This window comes from Pyxicephalus adspersus, chromosome 7, assembly GCF_032062135.1.
Source record: "Pyxicephalus adspersus chromosome 7, UCB_Pads_2.0, whole genome shotgun sequence".
Classification (NCBI taxonomy): domain Eukaryota; kingdom Metazoa; phylum Chordata; class Amphibia; order Anura; family Pyxicephalidae; genus Pyxicephalus; species Pyxicephalus adspersus.
The window spans coordinates 41,839,998-41,854,245 of NC_092864.1; the positions used below are offsets into that span (position 1 = coordinate 41,839,998).

General features: G+C 38.7%; 1 protein-coding gene across 10 annotated transcripts in view; it reads left to right on the forward strand.

The window, feature by feature from the left end:
• Nucleotides 1-6,224, forward strand: part of PKP4 (plakophilin 4) — a 180,748-nt gene extending 174,524 nt beyond the window's left edge. For 7 of the 10 annotated variants that reach the window (XM_072418185.1, XM_072418187.1, XM_072418179.1 and 4 more), the window contains 3 exons: nt 104-238; nt 2,061-2,131; nt 5,216-6,224. In XM_072418185.1, the coding sequence (XP_072274286.1) occupies nt 104-238; nt 2,061-2,131; nt 5,216-5,464 (455 nt within the window). In that variant the 3' untranslated portion in view covers nt 5,465-6,224. Of the gene's footprint in view, nt 1-103; nt 239-2,060; nt 2,132-2,272; nt 2,361-5,215 lie in introns of all 10 variants that reach the window. The other 3 variants (XM_072418180.1, XM_072418182.1, XM_072418186.1) reach the window with 2 other exon arrangements.
• Nucleotides 6,225-14,248: the final 8,024 nt, after the last annotated feature.

Genomic DNA, 14,248 nt, shown 5'->3' on the forward strand with positions numbered 1-14,248 from the left:
TATGTCCAGGATTATTTTTTCTTGACAAATCTGAGACAGTCATTCATTGTGTTTGATAAGCATTGATATTAAATACAATATTTTTTTTTTTTTTGTCATGGAGCAGTGGGAAGCACATCATCCTCACCAGCACTGCTAGGCATTCGGGAGCCACACTCTGGCTATGAGAGAACACAGCCCTCTATGCAATACTACAACAGCCAAGGAGAGTCCCTGGTTCACAAGGACATTTACAGTGGTAAGGGTACCTTTCTGTCCCTACATAAAAATCTGACAATGTCGTTTGTTATTTCTGCTGTGGCAACTAATCAGGAGTTGGCTTTCTGATTAAAGTAACATACTACTTTTTCTACCATAGTAACAATGCCCTTTAATCTTAAAATCATTGCTGTATGCTCAAAATACACATAGAAAGTCATTTTGTACTGTGAAGCAAACTACAGCTATGCTGTTTTATAATAAGTAATAGTGTCCAGAACACTTCAAGAGCTTGCAGTCTACTTTTTTTTTTTTTTTTACAGATGAAGCAGGAGCTATTATGTAATGCTGTGAGATCCGAAGGCTTTCGATTTAATGAGGTTCCTGATACCCCTTTATTGTAAACACTGTGGGAATACAGCGTGAATTGAAAGCAATTTATTACGCCTCTCATAAGTAATGAATTGTGACAGTTGTCAGATTATAGTGGAGTGGAGCAGCTGTCTGCTATGTCTCGGTCTTTCCATCCTTCCCACCAAAGCTTATTTTGCAAGAGTTCATTAAGAATAGCAGCCCCCTGGGAGGAGCAGTGGTGTCTATGCCATTATCTTTTAGAGGAGAGCTCGTTTGTAACAGCACCTATATTGTCACTTGGAGTATATAATCACCTTTTACTTATAACATTGCAGAACAAAAATAGTCATTTTCATCAAGCAACTAATTCATAGCAGTTAGAATAATTATGTAAAAAGCATGTAAAAATGTTGCCCATCAGCCTTCTCAGGCATACTGCCTGTCCGACATGCAGATTGTCAGCTCAAGAATACTACCTGCCAGACACAGAAATTGGGCAAATTCGTCAAAGAAGTTGGGAATCCTAGTCAGTTCGCATTCACATTGAATCATTTGAAAAGCAAACTCCTGTTCACTTTCTTTATGCAACTGATTAGGCATTTAAATTACAGGAATTTGCTTTTTACGTGATTGGATAATTGAAGTAAATATTCAAACAATTTAATGTGTGAAAAGTTAGCTTTCTTTAGTTGGCATCACTGTCAAGACAAGAAGATATTCACAACCTGCCCCTGCCTGTCACTAAATGACACCTCAAGAACATTGCCTGCACCTTGCATGCTGATATCTCAGACAACTGCCTGCCACTGGCTTGCTAACAACTACAGCACTGACTGTTCATGGCAAACTTGCACCTCTGGAACACAGCATACCCCTCACAGGCTGACAGCCCTGGAACACCCTGGTACAAGTCTGGCTGACCATCATAGCCAATACTTTTAGAAGTTAAAATGTTTACATAATTTTATTTAACTTTCAAACAGAAGTTTATTTTTAAGGTTTTATGATCTCTGTATAACTTACATATAGTCCTGTGAAAATACATAAATGGGTCAAACAACAAGATTTACAGTTGAAAGCTCCTGTATCTAACCTGAGCTACAGTCCCCAAAATATGGAATAAAAGAGCTGATACTTGTCAATCAACATCCTCTATTGAAAGCATTCTTGCACAGTTTAGGTTAATGTTGTCACCTTAGATATCCTTTGTGACATTACCTGTTCTATATTACATGTGTTCAGCATCGCTCCCCAGAATTCCAAACCTCCTCCAGCACTTTTGTCTGGGAGAGCAGTGCTCAGTCACTGTGAACTTACATCCATTTAAGAATCTCTTGTGTTTGTGACAGTTAAATTGTACGCATTTGTTCCTGATGTGCCAAGCAGAATTCTTAACTGCTGGTATAAGCCAACATGAATTTCCATGTGTATGAATGGACTTGTAAAATGATTGCACAGCACTACAGAGCTGTAGCCCAAGGGAATAAAATGTGTGTTATTTTTTACAGGGTCCAGCAAGCAGTCTCCTATGTACATCAGTTCCTATTCATCACCAGCAAGAGAGCAGAGCAGGCGGCAGGTGAGAAATAAGTTACTATTAAATGAATCTTCAATATGTAATTGTTAGACATAACAGAATTCAAAGAAACCGGTCATGGAGGAAGTACATAGGCATATACTATTGAGTTCTTTCTGAAAATGCTAGATGCCCCTCATACAGATATTGTCTTCAATCAAGATGGCCGAAGTTCGGGAACCCAGAAAAGAAACAGAAGAAGATGGCACCGCCCGTGACAGAATGGGGACAAGTGAGTTTTAATAAAAATTGCAATCAGGCAGGTAAGGTTAATTTATTGCAAAATGGGCATCCCCTGTTGCTTTCTCAATAAAGGACCTGCCTGGTCGCAATTTTTAAAATTTTTGAGTTTAGTTTCATTTTAAGACTTTATACGGAAAATGGCCGATGACAGTTTAGTAGCACCACAGCTAAATCATTGCCAATACCTTGTAGTATTATTAACAGAGCTATTAACTTTCCTGCTAAAGAGCCGACAATATAGATGGACCATACTGCTACATTACAGCCGCAGCAGAAATAGACATTGTTAGTGAACACTTGAAGGCAAAGGACTTAACACCAGTGGTAATGAGCTTTTTCAGCATATAAAGGTACATGCTAACACAGAAATTTTGCAGGTTGTTTTGCAAGTATGTGCCAGCTGTCCCCTCTCTTTTTAGAAGGGCAAGTCTTTCCTTTTGCAGTTGTTCAGATTTGGTGTGTATGGTCTCCTAGACATTTGTGATGTGGTATAAAAGAAAGTGTCTGGCTGTTCCCAGTGAATGCCGATTGAAAATTGATGTCTGAATGATGAAGCGATGGGACAGCCCTGACTTTCTATTCTATTGGACATGAGTTGTAAGCAATGCCTGTTATCCTCTAAACAATACCTTCTGTGTGTCTCAAAGAAGCCTTGTCTAAGAAGACTGTGGCCTGTGATTTCTAACTACCTTCTAAAATCCTGGAATTCATATAAATCCCTGTACTTTCTGAGTTACTGTCCTGCAAAACGCAGAGATCATACATTCTGTCTTCATTTGCTACATACTTTTTCAGGGTTGGTGAATTAGGTCAGAGGGTCAGCAAAACAGATTGCATTTTAGAGGTCAGTGTGACACGAGGCAGTAAATGTCTCTGTAGTGTGTGCAGAATAAATGTAGTGGATCCAGAGTTCATTGTCCACAGAAATGCATTCCATGTATTTCAGACAGCTCTGGGAATTCTGTAGCATATCAAAGGCACAAGGGAAACTATGTTTTTACATCATTACGCAAGTTTGTCTTTTAGTGCTGATCGGCATAAACAAACATTTGAGGAAAACTTCAGAAATAAACTTTACTTTGTTCTTTCCCTAGAGTAACCACTTTGTTTAATGCTGTTGCACTGTACTCTCAATGTTTAATGATTAAAAAGTCAATAAAGTGCTGTTTATTTAAATAATCTTGACTAAAGCTCCTGCAGCATTTCCAGATCAGTAAATCACAGTCTCTAGAAAGGGAATATATTAGATTTATTAGCAAATTTTTACTGATTGGATGCAGATGTGTATGTAGCAATCAGTCAATTGGTTATTTGTTTATCAGACATCATTGTCTCCTGTGTAGCAGCACTGATATAACCCAGCACTGTCTCTTGTCCTAATGTAACTGTTAATGAGACGGCTCTCTCCAAAGCTTTAACCATCAGCATAGGTGTTTAAACAGGTCTCAAGTCAAAGTCTGCTGCTTGAAGATAAGCACTTACAAGCCATGGCTTGTGTTTACCCTGGAAACCTTCTCTGTGAATGCTGAATCAATATTCTTATAGATTTCAGTACACAAGCAGTAAGAATGGCTCACCAAATATTTATCTGATTTCTCCATATAAAACCTCTCTGCAGTTTAGAATCCAAAAATCTGGGCTGTCTTGGTGCCATCTAGTGGTAAATTTGAGACAGTGTGACGTTTACTCTGAAGTGTGATTTTTTTTTTTTTTTATTTATTTTTTTTTGTGTGTGTGTATTGACAAGAACCTGGCTGTATATGATATGTATCATGATACTGGTGTTATGGTTCAATACATTGCAAAACTTTAAGCAAGCCAATATAATGCATTTTTTTCAATTTAATTTTAAGAAAACTTTCAAAGTAAAATAGCCCATTACACTCAACTATAGATTATCTGAGTGATAAGTTTACCTTTTCATGCAATCAAAAGAACAGAATAGTTGCTAATGTACATGTTAGATTGGTAAGCTACTGACAGTTTGGTGACCTCAGCATTTGTAATGTAAGTATTGGGTTGTAGAAAGACTCCGCAGTCTTGCCATCCCATTAGCTGGTGGTTGTTGGAGTGGAACCGCTTCCTGACAATCACTAGCCATGGTAAAAAGCCGGCCCAATTTAGTGATTTTGTTAATTGATACAGTGTTAGCATTTTACCCTTGTAGAATTGAGGTCAGTGCAGGTTGCTGCCCTATTTGAAAATACAAAAGTTTTGTTATCCTTGTGTTTAAAAATAGGTGACTTATTCGATGACATTTGCCTGTTGTGAAATAGAAGACTCCCTGCTAACTTAGCCAATAATTCTGTGGAGTTATCCTTCTTTCTTTGGAATTTGTGCCTTTGTATCAATCAATGAGGTTGCCCAGTATGGTGCATTTCTTTTCAGAACTTTCTGTTATTTTTTAACTTGTAGGATTTAGAACATACAAGAATAGTATGTTGTGTGTGTTTTTCCCACTACCCAAATAATAATAAATACATGTTGTATGTCAACTGTAGTATTGCTACAACTGGAAAACCAACAACATTGTTTTAGAACTGTGGATCTTTGGCTTGAAATGCAGAGGCCATTACTGTAGCCACATCTGAATACCACCACCCCATTTTTTGGGTCTCTCTTTACTGCAGCTGGGGATCACATTTCATATTCCATTACATGAATTGTTGGTTTAAATGTTTTCATTCAATATATGAAACCAATGTGGATTATAGGTGTAATAATGAAGCCGCGATAGATCGATCCAGGGCTTGCAGTTAAACAATGAAAAAATGGTCTGCAATATTGTGAATGATGTATGACTCTTTAGTTGTATACATAACATTGTCTTTCTGTGTCCTCCAGCCACACCAGCTGTATTATAGCCCTGAAGACTCCAACAGAAAAAACTATGACTCCTACAGATTGTATCTCCAGTCCCCCCACAGCTACGAAGACCCTTACTTTGACGAGCGTGTTCACTTCACATCTACTGCTGATCAGAACACGCAATATGGACTCAAGTCAACCACAAACTATGTGGATTTTTACTCCACTAGAAGACCTTCTTACAGGTCAGAACAGTACCCAGGCTCTCCGGACTCTTGGGTGTGATATGAAGAGTGCCCCTAATGAACTCTATCAGTAATGCTTGACTTAATTTTTGAATGGCCTTATGCTGTTTTTTTTTTTTTAAAAAAAAGCTGGAATCGGAAAGTGAATTTTAAGAAGGATTGTGGTACACGGTTATTTTTTTTTGCAGAAGGATAATCATGGATTGGCAGAAATAAAATGAGGGTTTTTTTTTCTTTTCTTTTTTTGTTTTTTGTTTTTTGTTTTTTTTTTTTTGGCTCTTTAGGGTGTAGCTCTTTGCTTGTAGCGCTAGTCTGGTGATGGTGCGAGCTATGTGAGTGAAGGTATGAGATTGATGATAAAAAATGATTTTTGGGGAATATGTCTATGGTCAAATCAAATTCTTGATATTTTTTTTAATGTGAATAAAGTCTCGTTACAATTAGTTTGTACAGAACTATGAATCAAATGAATGCTTTCTTTGTTTCCCTGTTACTAAATGTCAACCTTGTATGCTCTCCTGTCTTGTAAATTTCCCTATCACCCATGTAAATATAGTCATGCCATTACCAATTGCGGGTGCCATCATTTGTAACGCCGTGTATCATTGCAGTCACTGGAAAGCAGAGATATGTAAATCAGTATATTAAAGAGCTAACATTTTTAAGCGTAGCATCACTGAATTGTAGAGCGTATTCTACATTCCTCTCCATTCCCTGCCGATTTCATAACAGTCTCACTGCCATTTTCTATGCACATTGGAAGATCAAATAAATGTGGACACTCCATCCACAGAAAATGATTTTACGTGTGCTTCTTGTCATGTTTGTCACGTTTGTGTCCTCAAATGTCTTTTTTTGTCAAACCATCCTGGAGACACAAAATAAAGACAATGCTGCTCAGGGCGGCCACTCCAATACTTACCATTCTTGTATCTTACTTTTCCTTTTTTGTAAAGGGGATTGTTTTTTATGTAAAGGGTATTTCACATTTTAATCTGTAATATTTACAATGTTTTAATGCTTAGTATAGAGAATAGCTGGTATTGGATTGTTACTGCAGTTTTCAATTCTTTAATTTATCCCATCGGGAGTGTAAAAACATACAAGCAGCAATACTTTGTAAAAGAAGTAGCTTTATACTTGTCTGTCTGGCCAGCAGTGTGTTGACTTTTTATTTTCTTCCATATGGACCTTTCTATGGATGAATCTTCCAGGTGTATTGAATTGCTTGTTTCCCTGTAGGCCGCCTTTACCAATGTGTCCAGTAGTGTTGTAATGATCAGTGAGAGCAACCACAATGTCCGCACTGTCCATATCTACCGGTCGTTAACAAAAAAATGTAAATCTGCAAAAATGACAACTGAACGAATACCAGCATGACGGAGCTCTGCTATGAGGAAAGTTGAACTAAGTGGAATTCAGTGTTGAGAGACATTTAAGAAATGAATCCTCTATACAATAAATTAGTGTCCTTTATAGTAAACTTGGTGCATTGCTCTTCACTTTAAGATCATTCTTTGCATTCAGAGAAATTTACTTTTGCAATAGTAAATCTTTTTTTACAGTAAGGGTTGTGAAAAATGTGCACAAGACTTTAGAAGCTGGTTGTAACCAACTCTGTAGATAGAAACGCTGCATCTGTTTCTAAATACATAAAGTTTAATCGGCTATTAATATTGATAAAAATTGTTGATCCAGGTCATATCCATTTGCAGTCCAGAGCGGTTACCACAAAGCAAGACCCCAACAGTTTAAGGTAAGTGTCTGCATAATGGCCAAATAACATTTTTTAAAATGACAGTCTCCATTTCTTCCTGGGTATAGGTTAAGTGTTCAGGGACATTTTGGGTCACTGAATTACTCTGTCAAGTTTTTGACACTGCACTGTGATCTACAATGAGTTAATATACATCACTATGTAACTTCTCATCTGATCCACAGCCTAAAAAATACTCTCATTTTAGAAAATCTCTGGGACCGAAGAACTATGAGTAATTTGTTCTTCTATCACTTTGCATGCTAATCTGCTTCCTTACTACAATGTGTATGAACATTTTATTACAAGCACCAAGCTGACGCATTCATTAATCTCACTTGCTGAGGGCATTTAGGCAGACTGTACGATCCCCCGCTGTTTGCTCACCGTGGTTGAACCAGTGTTGCCAGCATAAAACGCATAGCTACAAAGGAAAAGAGTCATTTAAGAAATCAGCTGATACCGTGGACTGTCACACTGTTTTAGCTTTTAGAAATTAGAATTCTTTCCTCCTCATTACAGGGAATAGTGAGGTGTTGAGGAGAAGCGGCATCCCGCTGAGCTATGCAACTTTCCAGACTTGCACACTAAGCAGATTGAATAGAAATGGCCGGTGCAGTCCCCATTACCATACAAAGAAGGGCGACAAATGGCTGCATTAATAAATGTAGTTGTGTATGTGAAAAAGTACAGATTTTTTCAGTTTAAGATTTTATCAGGTAATTAAAAAAAAATCATCTGCTCCTTATGTAAATCTGACCTAGGGTAGTGAACAACACACAACATATTGCACTGTCATTATTTAACAAAAATTAAGCCAAAATATGGAAGCCATGTGTGATAAACTAAGTACACCTCATGATTTAATAGCTTGTACAACCATCTTTAGCATTGCTTTGGTTTGTAGAGGTTTGCAGGGTTTTGTTTATGCAAAGCTCTTTTATGGTCTTGACACAGCATTTCGATAAGGCTGAGGTCTGGACCATTACAACAATTAGCAGAAATCAGAGCTCATCACTACTGGTAAATGAGGACATCAGACTGAGGGCATCTTGTGGTAGAAAAGAAGTACTGCAGAGAAGAGCTCGTAATTGAAAGGTAATATTTCATTAAAAATTATATATTTTTCTTTATTGGCTTTCATTCATCTTGCAATTTTTGGTACCATTCTGCTTTAAAGGAATACATGAATCTAAAATAGCCATCCTTTCTGTGGATACAGATGTAAAGTGTATGTAAAGCGCAAACTTTAAAGTTTTGGAAATTAGTAATGATTAAACCCCTATCAAATTTTAATTGATGTCTGGGAAGATTTTACCCTCTGTCTTTGGAAGTATTGTCATTGAGACAGAAAGTGATAGGAAACCAAAATTTTGATTTGGCATTGAAACAGAATACTTTCCAAAAGGGTTCACCCCTTACGGTGACAACTATATAGGAATTTTGCTTCAATTGGTGTCCCAAGACTAGGCAAAACAGAAATTCTCCCCGGGACACAAATGGTAAAAAAAACACCATTCAGGTTTTCCCTTCCCCTACTCTATCCATAAATTGATTATAGAAAAAAAAGATAACCAGGATAACCCCTTAAACTGGCAGCATGCAGAATGTTTTGTGCCAGTGTCTTAGAAGAATTGACATCTTAGCTCCATTATCTACTTTAAAACAAACTTTTTGCTAGCTCCCCACCCCCATTGTCACCAGAACTTTGTCTCATTACTATTGAAATGCCTTGTCCAGGCTCCCCTCGACCGGATACACAGAGCCTAGAAGTTACCCCTGGGCCTTGGGTTCCACACAGGGCACTTTCCAGACTTTTTACTGATAGTCACTAGCAGAGCGCTTTCAAGGTTCATAGTCATTAGCATTGCCCCATCTTTTAATAGGCCGATTGGGACAAAAGGATTCCTCAGTTATTTGGTTCGCTTCCCCCTTTATTGCTATAGTTCCAGCTATGTTTCTTCCTACCTGACACAGGGTTTGGGAGATCAGGGCCTCAGCAGACATTAATTGGTTTTGTGGTTTGTTGTCACAGGGGGGTGCAGTCACTTTGTAGTTGGCACTTCTAATCCAGTAATGTCAGAGCCTAGGGGGTAGAGTGGCTGTTAGCTGCAGCAGGGAGCTCAGCAGGTTCTACTGGTTCTTTCAGCACTAAACATTAATCTTTCTGTCTCCATCATAAACTGTTTGTGTAAGTCAAGGCTTCTACTACTTATTCTTCATTGGATAATATATTTCTTCTTGATCTTCTCTTCATTCTGACTTCTTTTATCCTAGCTGACCACTTTCTCTCTATCTTGGTATGTATGCACCCCCCCCCCCCCCCCCCCCTTTACACCAAAATATATCTGCCCCAGCTGTCACCCTCCCCATTCAGGCTGCCCTCATCAGTCTTGGCCTACCCTTTCCAACCTGGTACATACATTACGTACTCTTTACTGTGCTCTATTCTGTGCTGTGTGGTACACACCATGTACTGTTCCATTGTACACAATTATAGATTCTGTACATTACATACATTACATACGCCTGACCACTGTATGCTGGGCTGTACATGGCATACTTCTTACCCCCTGCTCTCTATATGCTGGATTGTAATTGCATACCTAAGCACAAAGTGTGTATTTTCTCAAAAGGTACTGGTTGCTAAGTAGTCCACTTTTTTTAATGAAATGAATTATGCACATTGCATCATTATGCTCCAAGGCTTTCACAATTCCAATGTATAATTTTTTACCCTCTTTATTAGGCGTAGAAACTTCCCTGTTTTTCGTGTCAAACTTCTGTGACTTTGGTCACCTCCATTTATGTAAACTTAACCTGCTACCAACTGTCCGGTTTGCAGTGTTGCACACCCCTTATTAGTACTGATTTTAGACATATCAAAGGTTAAAGATTTCCCAAGTTCCTCAATGGATAGGAGTCCGATCTTTGAGCCCACTTGGAGACACTGGTCCAATCCCCCTTGTGTTTAAGTTCATCCTTTGCTGCATAACTAAGGCCTGCTGGTAGTAGGAGGTATAATCCTGGGCTGGTCTACAGTTTTTTGTATGTAATGCCCAATGCTCCTGTAAGTGGTGCTACAATCCAAACGTTCCTGCCCCTTAATGGGTTGCAAGAAAAGGATATTTACAAGAAGTACAAATTTCTAATTTTTTTGCTTGAGCAGATCAATGTACAGTATGATAAACATCATCATGACACAAGCTCCATTTAGTTCAAAGAAGCAAAAAGTTAAAGCAGTGCTTTGCTTGTACTCGCCACAAGCCCATCAAACAATTCTTGCTTATTGGCACAATTACTAAAAGGTTATTAGTTGGACCACTGAGCTTCTTGTGAACAGTGGAGCACATGTAAACTCCCCTGTGCATATCCATATAAATCCAAAGCATGTTAGATTGTCTAGGACACACTGAAGATCAATGAGATATTAATGGAGCTTCATTGCTAAGTAAATCAGCAAGCGGGATAGATTTCCTAGGATATGATCAAGAATGAATTATTGAAGCCAAAGCATGAGCAAGGTGACTTGTATTGTCAGATGGAGAGTTCCGCATTGGTGGCCTCTGTAATTTTCTCCTTGACTGCTTACCATGAGAAGTCTATTGACAAAGTCTTCCTGTATGGTTGCTAAATTAAAGGCTCTCATAGGACCCTATGGTTTGGACTTGGACTTGAGGACTTCACAAGTCAACACATCAGACACAACCCCTCCCCCCTCCTTTTTCCAGCAAACATCTGCTGAAAGGGAAAATGTAAAGAGCATCAGGTATGCGCCATAAGTTCCAGGGTGAGGTTTATTAAAAGAACACAACTATTATTACTCTGTTAATTGACATTTCCATTCCTTCCCCTCACAAAGCTGGTCTGTAATCCTTTAAACCTGCAGAATTTAGGGCTCCTTTGTACCTGAGCTTTGTATCAAAAATAATCATCTAATCTGAAAAAATAAAACAAGATGGTATATAGCAATTGTTACCTTCAATCTCAACATACAGAGCCATTGAGAATACCCTCTCTAATTGATGCCAATGTCCATGAGCCATCTAAATCCAATGGTTAGAACCTCTTTTTTGTGTCAAAATCTAGGAACCAGGTCACTCATAGTATTCAAGGACAGAAGAAGGGAGTATAAATGACACTGCTGTATCTGTGATTGAAATCCACAATTTCCATGTCCTAAGCTGTTAAAGATACAGTGGCAACTGTAGTGTGTGATGGGTGGAAAATGTGAGTTGTAAAGCAAACAGCGGAAGTGACTGGAGCAATATTTAGACAGCTGAAAAAAAGTACATTTTTTAGGTTGATATAAAGAAGAAAAAAAGATATAAAGTTCAACCATTAGAGAAATAAACATATCCCAGATAAAAACCCTAAAGCCATTGTTGATCCAGAGGAAGGCAAAAAGAAAAAAACCCCAGTTTAATTTGCTCCAACAGGGAATAAAAAAATTCCTTCCTGATCCTGTGAGGTAATCACATGTTTCCTGGATCAACGGTCTCTGTTATCTTTACTATAAAACTTGATACCCAGTTATAGTCTGTGCTTCTGGAAGAGCATCCAGCTTTTTTTTCAACCAATCTATAGCACTTGCTGAAACTACTTCCTGAGGGAGCCTATTCCATAAGTTTGATTGTAAGACTGCAATACATAATTTTAATGGGCTACTAACACACTATCATGCACCTGCAGGTGTGTTAGTAGCCCGTTAAAATATTTTTTTCATTTTTTAAGACACAGCCCACCACCATGAACAGTACACTACTGTGCATGCCAACACAGGTGCATTGGGATGCCATGCAAAATGAATGACCCTGAAACACGCATACAGTGCATTAACACAAGGCAGTAATATAAAGCCAGCTTAAGGAGAATTAAACTGGATTTCTAGGTATGAGGGCTAACATCTTACTGGAAATGGAAGTTGGTTGTCTCACGGAACCTCCATGTGTAAAATTCTCTGATCAAATGGATTAGATTAAGGGTGCCTAACCTACGGCTTGTGGGCCACATCTGGCTACTGCCAGATCCCGTCCTCTGCTCATTCCTTCTCTGCTCATTGGTTTGCAGGGGATGGATCTCTTTCCTTTGTATCTCTCTATGAGATTGTGCTGTCAGCAGAGGGAGCTTCCTGAGCACGCTCAGTGTGAGCTCCCTGAGAGTGGGTGTGTACTATAGACCTGGCAATCAGCTGCTCCCCGCTCACCTTGTACTGTGAGATAATCCCAGCAGCAGCATGAGAGCTGTGTCTGTGTCCATGCAGCTGTCATTACCCCCATGTATAAACCTTAAAATCTCCTTCACCCAGTGTCATAAAACCCCTGAAATTGTCAGAGTACACAGGGTACCCTGAGAGCTGATACTAAACCAAATTTCAGCCCCCTAAACATAACACGTTGCCAGATATGGGGTCACAGGCATAAAATCCTAAAAACAAACGGACATTTTTACATTAATTGGGGCTATTTTAACACCAGGGTCCCCAATTGAGTTTGCATGTTAGGGATCCTCGGGGGCCACTTCCATGGCAATGAGCATTAGGGTACTGTCAATTCATTCTGTGCTGTGGTGCCATATATATATATATATATATATATATATATATATTTATTTATTTATATTTGCTCGTTCACAAAACTTCAAGGCTCTGTTCAGACTGGCGGTGAGGTTGCAATGAAGTTACCCCTTCCTCATGCCCTAGAACCCTGCTTAGGGGGAGACGCTCAGTACCGCTCACTGCTGTCAAATCCGCAGAAGTTGCAGTGCAAAGGACTGAGAAGCTGGTGGGGTGCCTGTTATACATAGTTGACCATGTAACTGTAAGCTCCTAAACTTACATCACTACGGCGTCATCACAAGATACAAAAAACTACCCCTGTCATACCGTGCTACCCTGTCACGCTTAGCTGGCCATTTACCTTCTGTGAACCCTAATTTCCCAGGAATGGGGAGATGTAGGGATCTGAAGATGTAGTAGTAAGAACATGTTCGGCTTGGCTATCTGTCGCATGAATTGCATTTCTCTGGAAGTATCCATTGCAGAGATTTTGGGATACAATAAAGGTTAGCACACTCCTATAACTGATGTATGGTCTAGTTTCTGCTCTTGGTACAGGAATGGTGAGGGGAAAGCAATAAATGACCGGCCAGCACTGTATGATAGCTTTAGTTTTGTATCTTTCACTAATAAAATGAGCATCAAATGGTGAGTGCAGAATTTCTTGTTTTGTCATTACTTTTATTTGGTGTATGTTTGTTATGGTAACCAAAAACATTTCAGCTTAATTTCATTTTAAATAAAACTATTCCAAGTTTAAACATCTTTAATGTTTGTTTGGATTGTGGCCCGCAAGTTTTATCTCAATGTCAACAGCGGCTCCCAGATGAAAAGAGGTTGTGCACCACTGAATTAGATGATATAAGATATTTTCAGTGATTCTTCTACAAGGTCCTAGATACAGTTTTCGTATGTTACCTGTTTTTGTAGTACCGATAACAAATCTAGTGCTCCGAGTCCCTGACTCAACCAAGTGGCGTTTTTACTTGCTGCTCACTTGTTCCAGGTCAGTTATTCCAAAACTACAAGGCTGTGTTTTGTTCCATATGCATAATGATTAACGAGTTAAGGCAAGTTAAATTTGCGTAAGTTGACATCTGTTTTTTTGTTTGTTTTTTTTTTTTTGTTTTTTTTTACATGTTATTGCATGTTTTCTTATCCACAGCAGAAGCTAAAATATTTTGTTTTACCCAGCAGCACATTGCAATATACTTGCCTAAAAAACAAAAAAAAAAAAACTTTATTAGTTTGCAATTGCATTGGGCCTGCATTAAACTTTTTTTCTTATGACAGAGACTCTTCAAGTCTCTTCTGTAATTAAATGTTTCCTCTGTAAAGAAGAGACTTGATTCCCATGTGCAACTTAGTGTGCAACTTAGTCTGGGCACAATTCTGTGTCAGGGCTAGGTAACTATGCCCATGCAAGGGAATTATGTCATCCTAACCTGACACTCAGGAGGCCTAAGGGTTCCAATGGGGAAGAGAACTGTGAAAAAGATGGAAGCACTGGT